Here is a 15,621-nt window from a genome sequence, read left to right on the forward strand (position 1 = left end):
GGTCACTGTCATAAATAGGGGTGCAAACGAGTCGAACTTAATCGAGTAACTCGCCAGCTTGATCAGTCAAAACTCGAGTTGGAACTCGCATGGACCGAGTTCGAGCGGTTCAAACTACTTTATGAGTTGAGTTTAAGTTTAATATATGAAGTTTGAAAGTTTATCGAATTTAATGAATCGACCTTCACACACACACGTACGTGTGCACACACACATATTAATTTTTTTATTTATTAGTATAAAATGTCTATTTCATCTCTTGATTAAAATTATATAAAATATAACTTTATATTTCTTAAACTCAATTAGATTTGATTGGGTTCGATAAGCGGGAGATTGAACAATGTAAAATATTATCGAGCTCGATCTTAACTTTCAAGAACTGTGTAACTCGAATTCGAATCCAAGTTTTTTTTAGCTCAAGTCAAGTAATACATTACACGAATTCGACTAGACTCAGTTTCGATTGTACCTACCTACTCCTAAATCCAACACAAAAGTCCCACAAACTATCTCACCCTTTTCTGTTTTTCACTCGTCAGTCAACACAATAAAGACCTCAACTTCCCCTCCTCCTTACCCAAAAAATGGACGATCAAGAACCACCATTTTCTCCTGATATCCCACCTGAAACTGAAAACCCACTACCCAAGACCCAGGAATTCAGCAATGAAAATAGTTTCCCTTTCGATAATGGCCAAAAACACAGCCATGCAACTGGTACTAAAATGGAAAACTTCAAAGCTTTTTTGTTGAGATATGTTGTATCCTCTTCTCCAACCAAGTCTTTATCCCCCCTGCAAAGGTCCATGATTGAACAGCGCCTTCATGACTTCTTCCCTGATTTTCACACTCCTGATCATCCCCCTTATGCTGCTGTAAGTCTGCATTATTCCCTTTTCCCTTTTCTCCTTTTCTTTTTCTTTTACCATTTTTTTTTATAATTTTCCGTAATACAATTTTTTTGGCACTTTTAATGCTGTAATCTGCCCTGCGTATAAACATGCAAGCTTGTGATTGGTTTATTCTCAAAAGGGTTGTTGGATTTACAAGCATTTGTAATAGAAATGCTGATTGATGATCAAATTGAGTAATGCTGCAGTATTTGGAGCTTTATTCTTGAAAAAGATCAGCTTTTTAAGCATAAATAGTAAATGTGACTCACCCAAAAAATATGTAATAACAAATGTGGCTGTTAAGATGGTCGATTTCCTAGAATTCGACTTCTCTTTTTATGTTTAGCTTTATTTGGTAAAGTCAAATTTTAACCGAATGCAAAGTCTATTTTCTCAAAGATTGACTTTATAAAAATCCACTTCACCTTTTTTTTTTTTTTAAGTTTTATTTGGCGAAGTCGACTTCTGAATATTACTTTGTCAAGTCGATTATGCAATCGAATCGAGTCGAGTCAAGTATGAGTAGTGGTGCACTACTCGAGCTGAACTCCATGCCTAAAGGGAGGAATTTAAGAAATTTTTACACTTTTGAAAAATAATCCCAAAGGCTGGTTGCTTTTTCTGTGTGTTTAAGCGAGAGGACGGTCAGATTTAATAAATTCATTGTTTGAAATAATTGTGAAAATCCAATCTTGTCAGTGTCCAAATTTGTAGGTTATCCTCAAAACAACTAGCAGCATTTTATTAATTTTCAGTAACTATATTGGGATGATGCGTTCAAGAAAAGTTTCGTTTACAGCAGGGCATTCGGTTAGATGCTTTAGGGAGAGGTGTAAATAGCTTCAGCTCACTTCTCAAAGCTTAGCACATACACATTAACTCCACTTCACTCTTTTGCTCTCCGGAGAAATCTGCCTCTTGGATAGAGATGGCAATATGTACCAAGTCCCAATGGGTTATCCATGTCCAAAGAAGGGACTTTGGACGGGATGGGTATTCTAATTTTGAGCTTAGACTTGAGATGGGACTAATCCCATTTATACCCATCAATTGATGGAAATTGTTGAGAAATATTTGGATACCCATTGGGGCCCAAACATCTCATCAAAAATTTAATTAATCCTAAAGCTCCTCCCTCCCTAACGAATAAACTTTGTTGTTGTTGCTGAAGATATGGGGAATAAAGCAGGGTCATGTGGTTAGAAATTCTTTTGTTTTCAAATCCTGTTCTCCTTTCTCTTCTATATTGCAAGGGAAAGATTAAAATAGTAATTATAAATTGAGTTTTAATTTAAACCATCTAGTTATCTAGATTAAATGATTCTGAAAAATTGTTGGCCGTTAAATAAAAATATAAAATATAGGAAGCTGTGTTATTTTTTAGTTGTTCAGGCTAAAGCATTCAGGTTGATGTGCCTCTGGTGCATATGTGAAGGGTTTTAATGCTACTAAACTTTCATCCTTGTAGCTTATTGTTGGGCTACAACTAATTTCACTAGCTGTACAGGTTGCAATAGCATAAATACAAGTCCATACAATGGCATTTCTTTATATTCATAAATAAATGTCTTTTTAAGTTTTGTAGGACTTATTTTTTTCCTCAACTAAAATTTAGCAACATTGGAAATCAAAGATTAAAAAATATATATATACATAGAAAATAAATAAAGGAAAATTTGAGGAAACAAAGAATTTAGGAAAATATAAATTCCCAATAAGACCAAAAGAAATTTAATAAATAAAAAATATTAAAGTTATACAAAAAAATAAAGGAAAAAAGAATACAGGAAATAGATTTGGGTATTGGGCGGGATAAATCTAAACCCATCCCAAAGTAATCCAGTCCAAATTAGTCCCAAAACACATATGAATAAGGTTGTGCCTAAACCCATATTACACGGTCCCATCTCAAACCCAAGTAGATCCTGCACATTTTGCCACCACTACTCTTGGATGACCATGTTGGGGTAAGAGGGTTTTTCTGTGAGATCACACCTTATTGGGTGCTTCTTGCTTAAATTGTATTTTGGTCATCATCAAGTGCTCATTGTTCCAAAATGGATTTGGACAGATTCCGTCCATGTATTTCGATTGTAGTACTGGCTTCTAGGTACCACTTCCTGAACACAAAATTCTTAAAGTTTCAACATGATGTTGAAATTCTAGCTCAGTTCACAACCCTTTTTTTTTTTTTTTTTCCAAAAGCACACTCTAGTGGGTATTTCGTGTAGCCTAATGTGAATTGAGATCTTTCGTTTTATATATGCGAAGTGAATGTGTAAACATGTGACTGTGTTTAGGAAGAAGTGCTACAACTATGATGAGTTAACTTCTGTGCTAAACATGTGTTCCTCAAATAAGGTTGGTAATTGGGAAGTGTAAGTTAAATTTGAATTTGGTAGAAATTTTGATTATTTGTTGACTGATTGAGAGCGCCACATAAATCTGCAAATGAATCTTATTACTATAATTTCAAGATAGTACATCCAACCAAATTCTTAAATTGCATGGAATAAATTTCAGCTACGTTCTTAGTTCTATTGTCTCATGCACTTTGCACAGATGATTGAACATGCAATTGAAAAATTGAATGAGGAAGGTGGATCTACTGAGGAGGCAATATCACTGTTTATTAGGAAAGAGTATCCTGATTTGCCAAGGGCTCATGATAGTTTATTCAAGTACCATTTGAAAAACCTCTGTGAGGATGGAGCTCTTGTAAAAGCTGGTAACAGGTTCTATATGACTGGAGATGAACATAGTCCTGACAGTCTCTATAATCTTAGTCATATAGTCACTCACAGTAATATTTACAGTCCAACCTCTCATGATGGTGTTGAGTCCAGTCCTAGTAGCCCCAGCTGGTGCTCAAGCACTTCCTGCAGCAGCTTTTCTAGCCCAAGGAGTAACCGTCCATATGCTCGAAGGCAGAAAAGAGGGGAAAAAAGGGGAAGACAGCGCAAGAGAACTACTCAACGAAAGAGAGTACAGATTAAGCGTAAAGGAAAGAGAGTCGAGAGACGTGGTAGACCACGTAAGAAGAATGTAGAAGATCAAGTATATTCTGACAAGCTGATGTTAGAAGAGGAAGTCAAAGAATTAGAAGAGCAAAATGTCAGAAAGAAAGAACAAAATGAGGTGCTTGAGGGCTGTGATCAAGTTAGAAGGAAAAGAAGAAAGATAAAGGAGTGTGGTCAAAGACAAGAAACCAGGGCACTGAGAGACACTGACTTTGACCAATTTGAAGTGGCAACTAAGGAGGAATGGCGGAAAAAACAATTACAAGAAAAATCAGTTAGCAGGGACAACAGTCAAGCAGAGGAGCTTGAAAAACAAAGGGAGGACCAGGCTCATTATATTGAAGGAAAAGAAGAAGAGGATCAGCCACTGCAAAATCACAGTGAAGTAAATCTTGTATGCATGCTGCAGCAAGAAGCAGAGGTTGAAGTGGTGGGGCAAGAAGATTACTTGAAGGATGGACTTAGAGAAACAACTGCACAATTGGATATTGCAAAAGAAGAGAATCAGGTGATTCAGGTGATTGCAAGAGAGAGTTGTATGGAAGATACAGTGCTTGTAGTGACTGGAGAACCTAGTTTACTTGAAGAACATGACATTCAGACTGTGAGGGAGTCAACGGAGGAGCAAAGAAAAAGGGCTCAACCTTGTAAAAGAACTGTGAGAGGAAGAAAAGCTCATAAGAAGAGTGTACCGATACCTGGGAGGCGTAGGGGTAGGCCAAAGAAGGATTTGTTGGTAGAAGCAAGCCAAACTAATGCTGAAGAAATGGAGGCTAATGAAACTCAAGAAGTGATGTTAGAAGAGAAAACTGAAGTGATTAAGGAACAAAATGAAGTAAAAGAAGGGGCTTTGGGGATTGAAGGGACAAACCGAGTACATGGACATGGACAAGAAAGTTTTGGATGCAGTCTAACAGAGGAAACCGTGACAGAAACTGAAATTGGAAAACCTGGTGTTATTGCAGAAGAAATTGTATCAGGAGAACAGCATAATATGGTGATCAAGCAAGAGTCACAATTAATTGGAGGCACTGAAAGATGTGACAAACAACAGGAACATGAAAACATTGACCAGGAGTGTTATCTATCTGGAAAAGCCAAAAATGAAGCTTTCGAAGAGCAAAATAAGCCACATAGGCAACAGAACCTAGAGCAGAATCAGCTGGTAGAAAAGAATATTGAATCTAGTACTGCACAGGAAGTTGAAATGCATGATATGCACAATCAGAACCCAAAAATTCAACAGAAATTCCATCTTGAGGGAGAACATGAGGATGCTGAAAAGTTAATTACTAGTAAAGCAACTACTTTGCCAACAGAAACATCCAGTCCAGTTTGTGAAGAGGAGGTGGAAGTTTCAAATATGGACATGGACTGGCAGAATGAGATTCCTGGAGAAGAGGAAGATACCAAAATCTATGGCAAACATGCATGTGCGCAGCCTGACTTCCCTACTTCAGAGTTGTCCTCGAAATTGAAATCAGTTGAAATATCATCTCTATCACAATTACTTCAGCTTCCAGGTCCAATGTCTGAAGAAGAAAAGGAGGGGCCATCAATGAAAAACAAGGAGCCACAAGTGGGGAGTCCTGTACAAGCAGGAGATGTTGAGATCACTGACAAGCCAGAGTTGTTTAGCTCAGAGTCGTCCTTAAAGCTGAAATCAGAAGAAGCGTCAATTCAACCAGGATCTCTGGAGCAACCTCAACAGGGACAGGAGAAGCCACAGCGATTATGGCGGTGGCTTTTAAATTTTTTATGAATGGCGTGCTTTAGTTTCTGGTATGTTGACTAAAACCATGGTCCAAAACTTTCAGAATGACTCCCACTCCCTTGTTTATACATAGGAGAGATAAAGAAAATAGAGAGCATTTAAAAAGTTTAAAATTAAGTTGGCTCTGGGCAGTCTTCAGAGCTATCACCTGACCATCTTCAAATAGATCTTCAAAAGTGTTTCTTTTTCCGGGCTGCTGAATCTAGAAAGACTCTCTCTTGTCCGTATAATTTCTCTATCAAGCAGTGAATTTGACCTACTGGTAGTTATTGTTACATTTGCCTTCTTCCTTCCTCCATCTCTGTGAATGTTCTCAAATTCCTGCAGTACATATGCATTTTGTTTAGCACAGTTTTCAGCCATCTAATGTTGATTTTCTACCACATAGATCCACATTAATTTTTTTTTTGTGTGATTACAGATTTCTTTTACTCATTTTTTTATGCCGCATTGAAGAATTCATGCAGGTACACTAACGTAAAACTTTTTTTGGTTTTACAGCAACAGTTGATTGAAAATTCACCTTGACCTTCAAAGGGAATCCAGCAACTTACAGGTTTTGTGGTGTATATGTTGGTTTGTAGCTTAATGTAGCAAGTCATGCAAGACCAAAATCTGATGATCGGACGATCTAATTTTGCACAGTATATCCTAGAGTAGCATTGCATGCATAAGGCATCTTTAGTTTAACTTATCAGATGTAAACTTGTTGTATTGGATCTTTACATATCTTTTTGTCCTGTTTATGACATAAAAGTTGCTAGAGATATTACCTAACATCGTTGCTGTTTACAACCGCTTGGAACTAATGTGAACTGTAATTTATTATCCTTGTATCCTTGTGTAATGTCTAATTTCACATTGGGTCTGCTAGTCTAACAGATACCCATTGGATATTTTTTTGTTAAGATGTACTTCAGACGTTAGATTTTTGGAATGATAAGATTAATTAGGTAAAATGTATAAATGTAAGGAAGAAGTAATTATTAATGTATATATATACGGAAGATTGAGTGAAATTTATGTGCGTCTCGTCCCGTTGAAAAATCCCTTTCACATTTATGAGAACCACCACCTTACACTATGCAACAAAAACTCGAAATCCTAAACAAAATGAAGAAGAGACATAGAGAAATCTCAAAAATCTTGCCCTTTTTCTTGTTTTGGTAAGAGTGTATTGCATATGGAAGTTTGTCTCAGGAAGTCCATATTTTTTGAATCAAATTTCCTTCTACAACCTGTTTAAATGTCAATGTCAACTAGTTATGTATGGTTCGTAGATGTGGACTGACCTATATATGCATTGCAATTAAGCCCGGATGGACCGGCCCTAATTTCAACCAGCAAACTAGCCACTAGACCGAGTTGACATCCTTCCTTCAATTATTAAGTCCTCCTATTTTTTTACCTTAAACCTTGGATCTTACCTACATATTACAACAGTTGACCGTCAAATTACACAAAATGCTTAATCCAACGCATGAGCCACATTTCATACAATTTACTTTATAGACTATTCATTTAGTATTAAAGTACTAGCTTTATTTTCTTAGGTAGATTTCCTTTTTTTTTTCCTCCTTTCTTTTTCATGTGATGGGTACTCCGAGATAGAACGAGAAATATTGGAATTAATTAACTCAACTTATAAGATTTTGCAGCAATTAAGAAATTTTAGTATTCAATTTGAACCACAAAGGACTATTATTGAAGTTCAAGAAAAGGGTTTTCCAACAAGTTTTATAGGGAGGTCTAGGAACTCTAAATAATTGTCTAAATAACGAGTTACATTTACATACAATTAGTGCCATTATTGGCATGTTGGATCCCTATAAGAGAAAAAACTAATTAATTGTTCTAGTGTATGCATTATTTTTTTATTTCAAAAATAAATTAAGAAATGCTAAGGATAACAACAATTCAAGCTATCAAAATGTGAAATTATTGTTCGTGAATGGGAATGAGCGGTATAAGAAAGAATTCAAAATTAAAATACTAGTGCCGTGCTTTGAATTCTTCTTAGATACACGTATTTAATTTGCGCGTTACATACACCTCATCTCGCGTCTTTTTTGTCAGAAACTATTTTTTAAAAAAAAAAAACCCTAGAAGGTTTTGAAACTTATTCATTAGTTGTGACTGACAATTTAGTGATACAAATTAGAGTGTAAACTCATTTTTTTAAATTAAAGTTCAAGACAATAGTAGTTGTAAAACTGTTTAAGCAACATCTGTGTTCAAAAGTCCAATGGCTATAGTGTGGAAATGTTTAATATTCTCTCAAAAAGGTACCAAGTAAGTATTGAGAAAATAATCCGAAACAGACCGTTGGTTAATAAGGGAACCAAGTACTGAGTTCTACAACAGCACGAAGACTTCTCATATTTATTTTCAGCAAAGTATTGATCGAAATATATATACCCAATAATTGGGTAAAAAACCAAGTGTAATTTGCTGTACCAAGGAGGATTGATTCCGCATGCAAGTCTTGTAACAGACCACCCAAAAAGCATGGCCTCCCCAATCCCTCAAATTCACTTCCAAAAACCTCAAAACCCTTCTGAAAACAGCGCACAGACGAAACAAGCAGCCAATATGGAGAAACTGAAAGGAGCGGTGATGAAACTTTTGAACAATCAAGCAAACACGCCTTTATCAGAAACTCACAAAGCCCGTGTCGAAGAACGCTTAACTCAATTCTTGTCCCCTCTTCACTCACCTGATCATCCGCCTTATGCGTGGGTATGATAATCACATTCCTTTTTTTCTTCGTTTTTATGACGATTTTCTTTGATGGGTTTGTCTGTTTAAAAATTTGATCTTGTTGTTGGACGATTGATGTTCTTGGTAATTAGGATTATTTCATTAACGGGTTTCTTAAAATTTGCTTCTTTTACGTTTGTTTGTTGCAGTTTTTGGAATTTGTTGACCGTTCTGGTTAATGGGATTGTTCAAAGCGTTAATCTTGGGATTGGCTTGTTAATCTTGTGGTTGGGATGGTTTTGATTGCATTTGGGAATGCTAGTTGCTGTTTGTTTAATTTTGATTTTGTTTAAATCTTCGAAATTTATACTGCCTGCGATTGCTGATTGTGGAGGTACGCATGTTGGACTGTGAAGAAAATTGAAGTAATGGAGAATTCTCTCTCTTTATTTGTTTGTTTATAGTTGTTACAAGGTTAATATCTTTCTCTTGACAAATGAACAAAATGCAGTAACGATTTGCCATTGATTTGTGATTTGAGTTGAGATATATTATAGAGTTTATGGTAAAATGCTGCAACGAATTCTTGATTATGAACTTCTGCAACAAGACGTGTGATTTTTCTTGGTGGAAATCCTTTGGACTTAATTCAGAGGCCAGTGTCCGTTCTTTTCTTTTTTGGCCTATTTTGGTTTTGAATTAAATTTTATCTGATAATAAGTTTTTCTGGTGTAGATGATAGAGAGGGCGCTTCAAGAATTAAATGAAAGAGGAGGCTCTACAGAGGAATCGGTATCAAAGTTTATTAGAAAGGAATATGATGATTTACCATGGGCTCATCATACAATGCTGAAACATCATCTTGTACAGCTTTGTGAAAGTGGCTGTATAGTTCTAACTCAAGACAAGCGATACTTGCTTGCTAGTGGAAATTTAGATCTGAAAGTAAAAAGAAAAAGCAGGAGGAAGTGGATGAAGAGAAAACGTGGGTGGAATTGGGAGAAGAAGCGAAGCAAGCGGAGTAAAAAAGTAACTGGGAAGGCTAATGGTGTTGAATATCTTTGTGACCAACAAAAAGATCGGGGAACTCCAATTGAAGTGAATGAGGAAGAGAAGCCTGTGGATGAAGGAATTAAAGAGCAGGAACCCAGAGGTGATGTTGACAAGTTGCTTTTAAGCCAACGAGAAGATCAAGTAATATCAAAGGAAGTAGTAGAGCAAGTACTCATGGTTGAAAGAGTTGAACAGCAGAATTCAAATGGCAATGACATTGACTTGCTCTTTTGCCAACCAAAAGATCAAGGAACTTCAAATCAACTACATGAAGGGAGAGATTGCATGATGCAGGGAATTGGACAGCAGAAGCTAGAAGCTCAGTTTAGTAAAGATGCAGAGAAATTATGTGTTGCTGAAGAAAAAGGTATTGATTGTAACTCAGATGCTCCTCCCACTGTGACTCCTAGCTTTCCGATTACAGATGGAAAGGAGAGCCCCGAATTAATCACTGTCCAGCAACAGAGTAGTGAACCTATGTTGGGAATAACTGACATTTGTAGCCAGAATGCACAGCTGGAGATAGGGGGGAAACATCTTGAAGATAATTATACAGAACTCTCATCTCCAGAGAGGCCACCCGGTTTTGAGTATGTGATTTTGGAGGAAGTATCCCCTGTTCAGCCTTGGACCACAGTTTCTTCTGAATTAACAATTCACCAAGAGCAGCTCAACCAACATGATGAACATGATATTTTGGGTAATGTGGAAGCATCAGGGCCTGACTCAGCTGTTGTTGAAGAGTCAATTCCAACTGAGCGGATGGAAAGGCAGAAGAAGCGTTGGAGCAAAAGGCTAGCTGGAGAAAAAGCTTCCTTGATATCAGATATCTTGCCTCATCCAAATTTACTGGATAAATGCCCTCCAAAATCAGAACTTGCTCGTCAGGATAAGGCGCATGGAAAACAGATGAAGTGCTATAGCAGAAGGCTATCTGGAGATAAAGCTTCTTCGATGCCAGATATCTTACCTTTTCCAGAGTTGCAGGATGACAATCCTCCAAAGTTGCAACTTTCTGATCATTGTAGTGCTTATGGAAAACATCACACATCATTGGAGTCAACTCTGACTACAGAGGTGCAACGAAAGCAATGTAGTCAGCTGCAAAAAGCTGCCAATGATTCATCAAAAATTTTGCAGCAGCCGGATTCAGAAACATTGAGCAAGCTCCCATGTTTAGGTGACTATCCTGCTGAACCGAAATGCCAGGCAGAACCTTCAAAGCACAAGAGAAAGAATCAAGTTGTGCAAGGAACTGAAATACCTAGAGTTCTGCGGCCTCGGCCTCTTAAACCTGAACCTCAATTATCTAATGTCATAACTGAAGACAGTTTCTCATCACAGCTTGATCAGCAGGAAAGGCAAACACCAGAATCTCAATGCCCTAGTACGAAAGTCACAAATGAGTTGACAATGTCAGTTGATCAGGATGAACAAGACCTGTTTCCAGCAGGAGCCAAATGTGAACCATCTCAAGGTGCAAAGCAAGAAAAGTTGTCGCCAAAGCATCATTGCAAAATCAAGCAGCAAATAGGACTTCGACGTCGAGGGCGACCTCCAAAATCTAGGTGTGGTGCAAAAGCTAAATCTGGTACGTTGGTTCCAGAGGACGTGACACCTGATGATGATCAAAACCAGCAGCACAATGAGCATCTCACACAGCCGCCAACAGAAAAGTTAGATCTGGCTATAGATCCTCATTTGGAGCAGCAATTGGAGAAACCAAGATATAGAGGTCGTGGAAGGCCTCCTAAATGCAAACGAGGTGCTAGTTCCGTCAAGAAATCCGACTTGCAACAGCGCAAAACAACCAAATACCTAGGTCGTGGAAGACCTAGGAAGACAGATTTATTAGAATGAAAGCAACTGACAACTAAAATAATTAAATTATTCAGGTAGGATATATCCTGGCTTGTGCATTGGAGGATTATTGATGCTAGATGTCTTTGTTTGCGTTCTTGGTTTTGCATGTTATTAACTTGATATTAATAGTAATAGGTTGTGTTAGTGGTATATTCATCCCAAACTTTGGTTTTCCTCTTTGATTTTAGTGAAAAACAGGAGGCGAAGGATCATCTTTAGTCTTATTTTTTTCCTTTATTCTTTCTACCGTTCTTTCCTCTTCATGCTGTCCTCTTCTCCTGCCCCACCTGCTATCATGAAATCCTCCCCCTTCCCCCCCGCCCCCCAAAAAAAAAAGGTCCTCAATTACAAAAAGAAAGAAGAAGAAAAAAGAGATATGCTTTGTGGAGAGCATAAATGGTACCAGTATCATGCTAGTATTGATTCCCTGCCTCAAGTTCTTTCCCATTTGTGTGATTATAGAATAATTTGGTTCTAAAGGTGAGAATTGTTTGAAAGCTGAGCACATCAAGAAGGTGCTAGTGGTTGTGAAATGTGTAATTGACCCCATGAGACGATTCCGATTTGTGGGAAATGATCAGCAACGAGTCAGCATTATCTGACTTCTCCCTTGGGGATTAAAGAAAATTCTTGACAGAATCAAATACTATATAGGTGGATGGGAGCGACACCTTCCATTGGCTGCACGCTGAGAATATTGGAAGAATGGAATCTACAAGATTGTGAAATGACCTTCTGATATTTACCAGCTCTTTCATTCCTCCCCGGCCAAAGAAAAGGCAAATTACACCTTACAAATGATGGAAATTACAACTCAAAAAGGCTACAAACTCACTCAGATAAAGTGGGATAGAAGAACCAATACATAGTTTTGGAGGGCAAATACTGGTGATGCAGCAGATGTTTGAGTGCTAATTGTTTGACGACAAAAAAAAAAAAAAAAAGTGCAGCCCAAAATTGACCCCAACTGTAGCTGGGATCCATGTACGCGGACAATTCATCTGCAAGTTGAAATTTTACTAGGGGATTCTAAAGAGTTCATAAAAGTCAACAAAGGCACCACACCACAGCTGCCCACCAACCACTTGAGCTAACTTTTTATATGGACTGGACGGTAATTAGGTTTTTATGGTGGATGTGAGAATATGTATCATTATAATATGACTTGAACATGATTTCTTTAAAATTTTCTTTTCATCCTAGTCCAAAAATTACACAAATTTGAGGGAACACAGAAATCTTTTGTGGGATATATACAACATGCAATTTGGATAGTGTTGAAAAATTCTCCAATCACAAGTTGATTTCAGCTTCAAAATGTCTCTTAATGGGAACTTGTTCCACACATGTATCAAAAAAAAAAAAAAAAGAGTCTGTGTCAATTCATCCTCATGGGACTGCATATGCTTTTACCCCTCCATGCACGTTCCAGCCACTTGGACAATTTTATTATGCACCACTATTTGTGTCCTTTCTATGGACTGAAACGTCAAGTCACCAAGCCAAAGCGATTATGATTCCCACTCATTTAGCCATGCTGTTGGTGCGAAGTTTCGTTTAATTTAAGCACAATAATACATTTTTCCAAAGAAGGGAATTAATACCACTAATTCTTTACATACATATCGCTTCTTGATGATATGAACCCGTGATTCATTATTTATAGATAAAACGTCTTATTATCAAAATTGTACTTCGTTGTTGTCTGGGGCAAATAAATCCTTAAACTTTGTATTTCGTAATAAAAATTCAAAAGATTATACACCCCTCTAATTTAGAGGAGCTAAGGCATCCTCTTATTATATAATTCAGTTGAATTTCTTGTTCTTGATAAAGATAGGCCATATGCTGTAGTTTGTTAAAAAACAAAAGTTTCTTTTTTTTTCTGAAAAGAGGTACCTCCTCCTGTGTCACCACCAATGGCAATGGCAATGAAAGTTCAAAGAATCCATAAAATGATCCAACCCCAAAGCAGCCTCCCCCAAATGAAGACAAAAGTATATGACAATTAAATAAGGTCACCAAAACTGCGACCTCCTACCGGTGGAGACTAATGACCTCCTACCGGTGGAGACTAATGACTAATGAGGGACAAGATAAGGCTCGCCTTCCGAGACACAGCCTTCATTCATGCGTTGATTTCACCATAAAAAAATATGACAAAAAAATTTGATTGTGCTCCGAATAGTAGTTGTTTATCCACAAATATTGTCAACCCAAAATGAAGGGGGCAATGTTAAAAAAAAAAGAGAGCATATATTCAATAAATTTTTATGACCTTTTCTTCTCTTGTCAATTCTCTTCCTTCTTAGTCATTTCTTAGTTATTCCTAGATTCGTGAATGTTGTACGAAATGGGAAGACGAAAACAAAAAGTAAACGGAATTATTTATTCAATAACTATACTTTAATTTGAAATGACGTGTGTTAATGATAAAGGATTAAGAAAAAAATGTTGTCATTAGTCTGTGGACATAATTTGGTAATGGTCACTAAGATGCTAAGCAATCACTAGGAAAAAAATTTGAAGTGTCTGAACTTCATAAATCCTTTTGATATGGTGGGATGCTTAGAAAAGAAAATGAAAGTCAACTCCTATTGCCGTGGACCAAAATGTTTATTATATGCATAAGGTCTAATTGTGGTTCCTTGTGTAAACAAGCCAACAATTAGGTATAATTTCAATTTCATGTGATGTGACGCATCAAAGATTTCAATTTCGATTATAATTTTTTGAAAGTTTTTTTTTTTTTTTTGTAGAAAATCGTATTTGAATCTGTAAATATGTCGAGGTGTTATTAGAAAAACTTGTTTCTCTTTCATATCATAGCATAATGATAAAATTATTGCAAATATATGTAATTAAAGAGTAGTATACCTACTAATGACACAAATTTCATGTTAAACTCAGAAAACAATAACGTTTGAAATTCATTTGCAATAGATACAAGCAACGTTCGTGGTTAGAACCTGTGATGTATCTACTTCTATCAACATGTAAACTTGAAATATTAAACATCATTAGATCAAACATCCATGAAAAACACGGTAAAATGTCTCTTTTTTATCTATGTAGATAGAAAACACATGGTAAAACATGCCATGTTGAGAGAAAATATGGTAGTAAAACATTTTCGAATGAAGCTGATATACGTCAAAGTTAACAATTAAAGATGGAACTTATGCTAAATCCAGATAATATGTACCACTGTTATAAAAGCAAAAGCTTGTACTGTCATTAAAAAGAAACTACTTAAATTAGGAGAATTGAAATTTCTTTTTTTTTTTTCTCTTAAAAATTTAAAAAAGTACAGCTTTTAATTCGCATTCACATTGGTCAATAACCACCCCACAGGCCACAATAATAAAGAATGCAGCCTTTTTTAGACCCCACAAAAATAAATAATAAACGTGGTCTACCTTTTCCGGCCCCTCCAATAACTCAGATGTGGCAATGACGGTCCTGGCTGGTAGATCTTCTGCACCTACCCGTAATTAGCCGCGGAATCATTATGATATGGACTGATCTGACATATTCAATTCTTTTTTTTTTCGGCTCGTGAGGTCCACACGCCCTTTAAATTTAAAAGCAAGTGTGGAGATGTATTACTATTGAATAGTGATACCTAGGGCTAGGATAGTTGTGTTTTCTCCTAGTTGTTGTATTTGTTAGAATATTTGTTGTACAATAGTATTAAATTATTGTATTTTATATGTTAGTGATATATCTTTTATATGTTAAATATTTTTTTCTCATACATAATTTTTTTTACCAATATAACAAAATTATGTTTTTGTACAACAATAGTACAAAATAGAATAAAAGCATAATTATATTGAGCCAAACTTGGAGTAACTTGAAAAAGGCCTTGCTTGGATTGCTGTTTTCCGTAGAAAAATTTCGTCATTTTTCGTGAACACATTTCTCTATTACCTTTTTTACTCACATACATCAAATCATTACAGTAATTTTTCCATGAAAAATGACGGAAAATGCAATCCAAACGGGATCTTATATTGCAATACCTTTATGGAAAAGGTGCAGGTGAGATAAAAGTGGATTGAAAGTATATGTTAAAAAATGCGTAAGTCTTATGTACATTAACAGTAATGTATACACGTTGGATTCATGACATAAAATTCAATTTTTACATAATTATTATTCATCTAATACTGACTGTGTATATGTTATCGGTATCGAAAAGGTTAATCCGAAAATTTTAAAATAACTTTTTAATTTTTGCCAAAAAATGCTGTCCAATGATATGAATTAGTCTTTCAGGGCAAACTTGCGTCATATTTGTAGAAATGAATTA

The 15,621-nt window shown here is 36.3% G+C and overlaps 2 protein-coding genes across 2 annotated transcripts; both read left to right on the forward strand.

Annotated features, from left to right (window-relative positions):
- Positions 1 to 557: 557 nt before the first annotated feature.
- LOC113751368 (trichohyalin-like) lies at positions 558 to 6,515 on the forward strand. The gene is made up of 3 exons (XM_027295354.1): positions 558 to 878; positions 3,459 to 5,698; positions 6,192 to 6,515. Exons 1-2 carry the CDS (start codon positions 588 to 590, stop codon positions 5,676 to 5,678), a joined length of 2,511 nt encoding a protein of 836 aa, XP_027151155.1. The 5' UTR covers positions 558 to 587; the 3' UTR covers positions 5,679 to 5,698; positions 6,192 to 6,515.
- Positions 6,516 to 8,164: 1,649 nt separating this feature from the next.
- On the forward strand, positions 8,165 to 11,530 carry LOC113751126. The gene is made up of 2 exons (XM_027294998.1): positions 8,165 to 8,429; positions 9,126 to 11,530. Exons 1-2 carry the CDS (start codon positions 8,199 to 8,201, stop codon positions 11,301 to 11,303), a joined length of 2,409 nt encoding a protein of 802 aa, XP_027150799.1. The 5' UTR covers positions 8,165 to 8,198; the 3' UTR covers positions 11,304 to 11,530.
- Positions 11,531 to 15,621: the final 4,091 nt, after the last annotated feature.

Source organism: Coffea eugenioides, chromosome 11, assembly GCF_003713205.1.
Source record: "Coffea eugenioides isolate CCC68of chromosome 11, Ceug_1.0, whole genome shotgun sequence".
NCBI classification, from domain to species: Eukaryota; Viridiplantae; Streptophyta; class Magnoliopsida; order Gentianales; family Rubiaceae; genus Coffea; species Coffea eugenioides.